Below are 9,401 nucleotides of genomic sequence, written 5' to 3' on the forward strand. Positions count from 1 at the left end.
GTTGCGACTGAAGAGCTGCACAAAGGTCAAACGGGACAAAGTCAGAAAAACAGACATTAAGACAGTCTAGATGAGGTTTGATTGTACGATAGTTTGAAGAATGTGCGACATGTGAGTTAATTAAACTCATTTTTTTCTGAAACTGTTTTATTGAGAATCAATACATCCTAATAAAAGAAACAGCAGTTACAATATGAAGCAGACTTCCTAAACCTGAAAAGACTGTCAGGGGTGCAAATACATACAAAAACTTGTCAACATATTCGATAAATAATTGACATTTAAATGACAAATTAACAAACACAAGGCAATTCTTCATAGTTGTTTCAATAGATCATGTGGTGTGGCACTGGATACTGTTCATTAAACATTAAACAGGCTGTTTTGTTTAGTGCACCTGAACTATTTTGCACAAAACAAATTAATATCAGTAAAAAAAAATATCTTGATGAAAAGTTTCAAAAACATTCGGCACAAAGGCCTGTATGTTGAACACATTAAAGACATCTGGTGTAGAAACCTTCATCCGTTTTTAGCTAGATGCGCTCCTCATCAGTGGTTCTTCAACTTTTTCAGGCAAGAAAACGGATCCAGGTAGAACTTTGATGATATGAAAGGCTTGTATGAGGGCATCAGCAAACTCCTGTTTTTGAATCATCCCTCATTCAATTTAGTTTATTCCATATATTTTTATCTTCAACTGAATATTTATCAAACATCCTGCCTATTTCTTAACTTGTGACAACAGAAATTAAAAAGTAAAAATCCTTTAAATATTGTTTGTATTATCACTAACTATAGGTGTTTCATTGCAGGGTGCTTTTTGTTGTTTGGTGATGTTTGTCTTATGTTGTCTGATGGGTACATAATGACAAACATCACATGGAGATATGAAGCAAGAATGGAGTTATATGGATTTAAATTCATATTAATTATAGTGTCATCACCTTAGATTAAAGATAATGAGCATAGAAGCTTTAAACTATTGAAAATCAATCTTTAGTTATAACATAATTTAAATTTAAGTATAGGTTCACATAAAAATGAAAATTCAGTCATTATCTATATAATCTCAAATCAATGAAAAGTCATTTCTGGAGCTTCACAGAAAAACAGTGTTGCAGTATTCTCCTAAACAACCGGAGGAGACGGGGACTCTACACCCTCATCTTTACGATTTTACTTTCGACGGGCTGCGCACTAACACAGTTTAGAGGCTACAATAAAGATTTAGGCGAGAAAAAAGTGTAAATGACATTGTTTCAAATCAATTTCAATCTCTGGCCTTACAGAAACTTGTTTTATGCCTGATGAGCTGTATGGAACAATTGTATGTTTTCTTTCAGTTCTGTTTTTATGTTTCTAAACAAGTCCAACATCTACCTCATTTGTTGGCGAGAATGCTGCAACGCTGTTTTGCTGTGAAAATCCCCGAAATGTTTTGTGGGCTACGAAACTTCATCTGACTTTCCATCAGCATGAGGGCGAGTAGATAATGACTGAATTTACATTTTCGGGTGAACTGTTCCTTTAAAGTCTCCACTGACACAAACATACATACATGCATGAAGGCGTGACTCTTGCTCGACTGGAAACTCTTGTTCCCTCTTTGGGCTGCAGTACTATCATGATCGTTGACACTCCCTCTATCAACCAAATTTAGGCAGTGTTTCTGCCTCCAAAATGTATCCTGGGTAATGTAGGACATTGTCAACGTCAGCAGGAGTAGACTGGGTGATATGAGCAGGATAGCAAGAAGGTAAAAGACAACATTTTACTGTAACACCAGGCCTGATCGAACAGCATACACTGATGATTTTATGATAGCGTAAAAGCAATTTATCCTGTAAAAAGTCTACTCAGTGTTGGAGAGGCTGCTCAGAATAAATTAAGTCAGGTGCTTTTAACACAAGTAACCAGCAGATGGCAGATCCACTTCCAATACCCACAATGGTTGAAAGGTCGCAGTGAGAGACTGTAGATTCAGACAGTCACATCACAACATTTACTGTATGCATACATGGTACACAGAGAGACATCCACCTGCCAGTGTTTTTGTTTGAGACAACATTTTCACTATTAGTCCAAACATAACATTTTTGCAGGTAAAAATACAAGTGACAGCTTTATAAATTACCTTCTAGTAAGCTGTCCAGCAACACCGATGACTGAGAATCTGTCTCTCGCCTACTGCTGTCTGATACCACGGCTTCCCTTAAAAACTAAAATGTGCAACTGTGGACACACTCTATTAAAATGACTCTCATGAAAGCCTCCATAAATGCACTTCATTAACCTCCGCCCTGGCTTCGTGTCAGCCTACCAGGTGGGCATCATATCAGGGAACCAGATGCGGCCCAGGTGCTTGGACACCTCAGTGTGCATCTGCTCCATGTTGTAGCTGCTGTCTGGGATCAACACCTCCTCCATGATCGACAGCTGAGTCAGCCTTCCCCCGCACATCTTTACAAACTCCACAAAGCCACTGCAGGTCACTTCGCACTCGCCTAGACCAATGGCCGTCAAGCATTTGCAGCGTTCTGCAATCTGGATCAGCTCTTCATCAAGGGGCTCGAGGCCGTTGGCGCACACCACCAGCTCCACCAGCCGGGGGCAGTTCAGTCCGATGCGGCCGAGCATCTCTTTGCTGACCGCTCGGCCAAAGTAGAGGTGTGTGACTGGAGTCTCCTCGCAGAAGAAGGGCTCAAACTCCTCCTCGTAGAGGAAGAAGTACATGACGATGTTGACCTTGGGTGAGTGTCGCACCAAAGCCTCCCAGCTGCTCCTCTTGATGGTGTGAAAGTGTGTCTGGCCGCGGTTTTCGCTAACCACATCAATGCGCAGGTGCTCCAGGTGGACGTGTTTTTCAGAGGACAGGGCCAGCAGGAGTTCATCGCTCAGGAGATGGTAGTTCAACGCCAGCTCTCTGAGGCCATGGCATTGGTCTGCAACACACAGGATACCTGAGGACAGAAAGAGGAGACAGAAAATTTGAACGGAAACAGACCCTTTAGAAAAAACTAATAATCTGTGTGGTTTTAAGGACAGAGATTATTTAGGCCCCTCCCTCCCGAATACCCAGTCTGTACTGATTGGTCAGCTCACACAGGTCTGAGCCAGCAACGCTAACAACAATAGAGCAGCTGTGATTAAATAATTCTTACAAACTCAACTAGCCGCTAGGTGCAAATTATACAAATGTGTGACATGGTGTGTAGTGTGGTGTCACAAAGTCATGGAATTAAAGGCAGGACTACTGACGGGGCGTTTCATGAGAGGGGTTTTCTGTTGGAGAGAGGAGCTTCTGTTTGACCTCTTTAGCTTTCAAAACCTTTTACCTTCATAGTCTTTAATCACATTTTCAGCCCTTTATCTTTAATGCTTTATCTCCAATTAAATGACATTCCCAGTAGCCTCAGCCATACTGTGTGTTAACTTAGTAACATGCTAAACTTAAATGGTGTCATGATAAACATTATACCTGTTGACATTGTCAACATTAGCATACTAGCACACATTAGCAATTGGTCTTAAATTAAACAAATGGTGCATTCATGTGTTGTCTGAATAATTGGAAAAATGACTGCCCAAAAATGACCACTCAAGTCAGAACACTAACTCATAAAGTTGATGAAAATCATAACACTTGCTGACTTTGACATCATATGTGCAGACAAATGTTGGATTAAAGCAAATGTTTGGTCAGTGGGTAGTATCTTTTCTATGAATTCATATATTGCATATGAATTTTCAGTTCAAATTTGATTTGTAATATGACAGTGGGCTGTATCGGTTTTGTTCGTTTTTTTTATCAACCCTGATAACAAGTCTGGTGAATTAGATTTGAGTGTTTTTTAGGGAATGTGCTCGTGCAGCAAGTCTATGACAAAATCGCCTTGTAAAATAAAGTTTTCAACTTCAAAAAAACTATTAACATGATGTTTAAATGCTTTGATCGATAAACACATCTTCTTTTGTGTTGTTTTCACATTGCGACTTGCAAACTCACATGCCAAAATCAGAAGATGTAAGATAGTCACAAAGTACAGCAACATGGATCATCCTGGTCGCCTGAGGAATTTAAGACAGTGACCGTGTACTTTCAACGTCAGGGTCCGGCCGCCCAGGGACATTTGTTAGGCATCATTCCTTCTCTCTCTCTCTCTCTGTTGTTTTTATTTCTGGTCGACTCTTACTGTGCTTAATGATAAAATCAAAATGATAAGATTCCTATTAAAGAAGCAAGTATAGTGACCTGCTGGGGAGACGTGAGGACAGCTGCTCATCTTCAGCAACTTCAGGGTGTCGCTGTTGTTGGCAACCAGCACCTTCAGGGACGGGTCATCCACCGGTGTGTCGTCAATCTTGATAGAGGACAGGGACTTGGAGTTGACAAACACCACTGTGAGCGCAGACACAAAGTGGGCCTGAAGAGGGACAAAACAATGTTGATTGAACATTAAGGAATAAAATTGCTATAAAACCTTTTAATTAACAAAAGAAATTTGCAGTTCCATTGCAAAAAAAGTGACAAAATTAGGGATATTTCATATACGTAATGTAACTGAGATGTTCATATGAAGCAGAGGCCGTCTCTTACCTGAGACACGTCCATGAAGCTGGGCCGTGCTGTGGAAATCAGCCCCAGGGTCTTGATGGTACAGTTCACCAGCTGGGAGAGAATGTCACAGGCCGCCTCTGCAGATTCTGTGCAGCTGTCCACCTGATTTACCAGCAGTAATTCACCATTTTGGTAACAGAATAAATAGAAAAAACACAAAATTAAGGAATGGAAGGATGGAGGTGTAGGAATAATCTCAGCCTCAATGTGTTAAGCTTGCTGACGCCAAGACAGCTGATGTGTCATGAACAGTTTTGTAGCAGATGGTTTGGATTAAAGAGGGCACAGATTCTTTTCAAGACAACTGCGTTGTGAAAAAGGAGGAGGAGGAGGAGGAGGTGAAAGGAGAGGAGATACAGACAACAGCAGGGAAAGGCTCTTACCTTGAAGCTGACATACTGCAGGTGCTGGGCGTGCCTCTTGATGATCTGCTGAATGAGGTCAGGGTGAGTGGAGCGCAGGTAAGACGTAGCCGGCTGATTGAGCTCAAACTCAAATCTCCTCCACAGGTCAGGGGTGTGAAAGACGTCATTCCAGCCGCGGCACACTGACGAGGCCCTGGCCCGATCAACAAGGGACAGATGCTGGAAGATCTGCAGGATGATGTGGGGGGGCAGGTTGCCCCAGTCCTCTGACGTAGCCAGGGAGAAGCTGGACGCCCTACACTTCTGTCTCTTGGCCCTCTCCTCATGGGAGGGGAAGGTCTGGCGCTTGAGACCTGTCCTTCCTCGCTTCATCCTGAAACTAATCAGCACAATGTGGGATCATGAGAACAGGAAATGCTCAAAGCTTTAACGCACCAGTAAAATGATAAATGCACAATGTGCACATCAGCATATACATATGATATTCTTTGATTTTAATATTGTAATAAAACCTGAGAATCACAGTTTGTAACCATGCTTTGGTTTTGATGGAAATAGGCACAATTTTAGAGGATATTTCATCTTAAATTATGTTATATTCTCCCTAACTACCTGCATCAAATATCTTAGTGACATAATAAACATAATTTTAAAGATAATTCACACATTCAATAAGAACAAGATCACCGGTTTAAAGGATAAACATATTGTCTATACCTCTGTTTTAAACCCTGTATCCCATTTACACAGCATTTAAATTTGAATGAGTATTATTCTTCTATCGTTTTTTTAATATTTCAATTAACTTGTTGCCATCGACTCTGATAAAGCAATAATAACTGCTGATGATACCACACAACTTTTACTTCATTTATCTAACAGTTATTTTCCGTGAAAATGTTAAGTAAATTGAAACGTCTTCCCTCGTTTCCTCATCACTCATTTGCAAGTTTGCAGATGGCTGTCTTATTACATTGTCTCTTCAGTAGATTGCATGAGTTCTTCATCTGCAGCTGTCAGACGATCCCCTTTTGCACTCACATTTGTTCTTTCTGCACTGACAAACTACATTTTTTCCTCAACATGAAAATGTGCCACTGCTGACAGAACCCCTTCTTAAGTGCCCAAGAGAAGTGAAACACAGCATACAAAAGTAAACCGGTTGATGAATAATGAAAAACTCACCTCGTTCGGCTGATCAAAACAGAATTATCTGTGATGCTGAAGCCGCAAGATTTCTCCCCCTGTATTGTGGAGGCAATCTATCCTTCTGTCCCCTATGTGCTGATGTAACCTCATGATTCACCAAACCTTTACCTCCTCTACGATGTCATCGCTCAGCAATTAGGTGCATAACTGGGTACTCTTGTTTGCACACAACATGGCAGTCTTTATCTGAATGCAAGCTGATCTTTTTAAGGAGGAGTCGTTATTTCTAAATATAATTTTATGTTGTGAATCTTCACTTTCAGGCTTTGGCTTCAGGTTCCACCTCATAAAGTGAGCTCATAAGGTCTGTTGGTCCAGCCTATAAATTATAATTTACAACACGTTTTGGGCTTCACATTCTGTGCAGTTTCTGAAATCATTCCTGTTGTCCCTCTAATATTACTGTGCAGGTTATCATCAGTACAGGTTAACTTTAACATAGCTTATTGGAAAGGAAGCACTGTTGCACTTGTTATATATTTATTATGGTTTTATGACAGCTACCTCTTTTTAAAAAAATACTTATTCCCATTCTTTTTAACCTCATGCGCCATACATCGGTTTACTTTAGTCCATGCAACTTATCACAGTGTGTTGTGCGGCCCTGTCTTGGATACCACACTGCAATGTCCTGTCAGTTGCATTGAGTTGTTAGTCTTATCTTGTTATCATCACATTATTAACGCGTGTTTACATTAGAGACAGCTCTGATGAGGTGAACAGAGTAGAAAACACCACCTGTGGAGCCAGGTAACAAGGTACAAGTTTACAGAGCCTATAAAAACGCATGCGTGTTTAAAACCCCCCAAAACATGCTACTTACATGAACGGCTCAAAAACAACTCGAGAAGAAGTCGGTGTTCAGTCGGAGCCATGGCTGGAGCTGACTGAAGACGAGCTGCTGATGTAGGACAGCAGGAGCAGCTCCCATAATAAGCTCTCCTCCCGACAGCTTGACGGCCGCTGCCCAGCAGCTGCTACACGTGAGCGGAGGAAAACATGGATCTGCTCGGCTGCGGCTCCGACCACCACCACCAACACCACCACCGTGCAGAAACACGGAGGGTCTGTACCTACATCAGAGGGGGAGACACATGTCTGTACGTGCCCCTACCTTCAATTTGACTCGTTTATTTACACCACTGTGTGTATGTGTATGTGTATGTGTATGTGTGTGTGTGTGTGCGAGCGTCTGTTTATTACTGTCGTGTCGTGACCTATTAGAGGAGCGCACGCATGCTGAGAAAGTAGGTCAGTGTGGTAAAAAGTGCGCGTGTGTGAGTGTGAGTGAGAGAGTGTGTGAGTCAGTTAACTCCACATGTTATATATAAGCTATAATAAGAATAGTTTCATAATAAGCACAAGTCTGTCTGAATTGTTTTAATTCTGACACAATATGTAGGGCCTTGTGCCAATTCAACTTTAAGAGGCATCAAAGTTGATCTTATGATTGCAATGTTTTATTTTTTTTTCAAAACTACTCAAATTAATTTAGTGATATTATATATATATAAATTATAGATGTGAGATTTTTGATTGCCAAAAATAAACATAAACATTTACAATAACTTAAAAAGTTAAAAAGTTAAAATGGATAACTTTGGCACATCTCATGCAGTTTTAGCAGATAAATTGGCAAAAATAAAAAAAATACTAAAATAATCAGACAATGAAGGTGACTCGTTCATACACAGCACTTGTTCCTTGACTGGCAGGATTACAATTTACATGCTGTTGTACAGCACTTGATTGAACCTCAAGATTTAACAAGGCAACATAAACACTGTTCGGGACAATTGTTGCTGTTTCTACTGATGCTTACTGATTTGTGTCTTTTTGTCCAGTGCATCCTGTACACTGACATGGGCGATGGCTGAGGGAGTAAATCAGCCACCACTTGACTGCCATCATTATACATCATACAAGCTCATGATGTTTTTGTGATATATCATGTGTATTCATGTTGTGTAGCATCGATAAAGACAATATAACATGTATCTTCCTGTTGTTCTAACCCCTATGACAGTTTAGATTTGATTTTAACTGCATATTCCCAGTATTGTTCACTGTCCTTCAGTGGTGAAGACTACTTTTTGATTATGGTATGAACATGGGAATTGGCAGCCCTGATGTTGTTTTTCTGTGCTTTGCATTTTTGCATTGCTGTGTAGCAATGAACTAAACTTTTCCTTTTCCCCTCAGCAAATGTTTCTCATATTTAACATGTCATGATTTCTACAAAGTAACTACAAAATAAAACTTAAAGTTTATGCTTTATGTGAAAATGTGCAATGCAAAAATACATTACTAGCACAGATATATAGAATCAGTGCCTTACATTTATTGTTGCAAAATCATGTGTCTCTTAAAAACGTAAATGCAGTGTGTAACTGTGCATCATGGTAAGGCAATTAATATTTAACAAGTCACAATCAGGGATCTTCAATCAGGTACTGAAGATGTTTGAACAGTTTCACTCCAGATGGTGTCAGTGATTTTAGTTTCACCTCAATTTTCAGAGGAAGTGTTTATCATTTATTTGGGAGCTGACTCATACAGCATTGAAATAAAAAGCACTCAACAATTTATCAAATAATATTTCATATTTTAGTTGCAAGTGAAACAGGTAACCTTAACCTTTATTATCAGGGCAAATCTGATTCGCCACGTAAGGGGTCAGTCGAAACTGGACGGCAAAAGAAAAGTTGTACTTGGCTTAAAGCGCCACCATGAGGACAACCAGTGTCATTTCCATAGCTGGAAATGTGTGTGGTGCCTGAAGTCAAAGCACAGGAAGACCAGCTTTGTGTCACATTTCTCTCAAACATTGTGGATTCCTGATCACACAGGGGCGTCATGCTGATGACAGATGGATGATAACTACTCGGGTGTATAAATGGAGAGTCCAAACAAGGGACAAAGGAGTCAAGGAGACGAGGCTGCTTAAGATATTACCTATACAATTGCTTTAAAAAAAAAACCTCAATTTTGCCTGCCAGGCTCACCTCTTAGCTCAGGCGGTGTCCTTGGCAACCGCACTGCTGTCAACCTACCAGAAATCATGACCAGGCTATAAAGTCTAATCTTGATGCAGATAATTTGATAAACAGTTATTGATTTAGTGAAAATTGTTTTACATTACGTGAGGAAGCAGAGCCTGAGGGCCTGAACTCAGGGCCAAAACTACGTAAGCTTTGCTATGGATT

At 40.4% G+C, this 9,401-nt stretch overlaps 1 protein-coding gene across 2 annotated transcripts; it reads right to left on the minus strand.

Annotated features, from left to right (window-relative positions):
* Positions 1 to 120: 120 nt before the first annotated feature.
* Positions 121 to 7,415, minus strand: fbxl3l (F-box and leucine-rich repeat protein 3, like). Of its 2 annotated transcripts, none has more exons than XM_030395964.1 (5): positions 7,019 to 7,415; positions 5,005 to 5,365; positions 4,601 to 4,723; positions 4,256 to 4,427; positions 121 to 2,963 (listed from the first exon to the last, which is right to left on the minus strand). In XM_030395964.1, exons 2-5 carry the CDS (start codon positions 5,356 to 5,358, stop codon positions 2,320 to 2,322), a joined length of 1,293 nt encoding a protein of 430 aa, XP_030251824.1. In that variant the 5' UTR covers positions 5,359 to 5,365; positions 7,019 to 7,415; the 3' UTR covers positions 121 to 2,319. The 2 variants fall into 2 exon arrangements, with proteins under 2 accessions (XP_030251824.1, XP_030251825.1); XM_030395965.1 differs by lacking the exon at positions 7,019 to 7,415 and adding an exon at positions 6,172 to 6,662.
* Between the last annotated feature and the right edge of the window lie 1,986 nt (positions 7,416 to 9,401).

Source organism: Sparus aurata, chromosome 18, assembly GCF_900880675.1.
Source record: "Sparus aurata chromosome 18, fSpaAur1.1, whole genome shotgun sequence".
Classification (NCBI taxonomy): domain Eukaryota; kingdom Metazoa; phylum Chordata; class Actinopteri; order Spariformes; family Sparidae; genus Sparus; species Sparus aurata.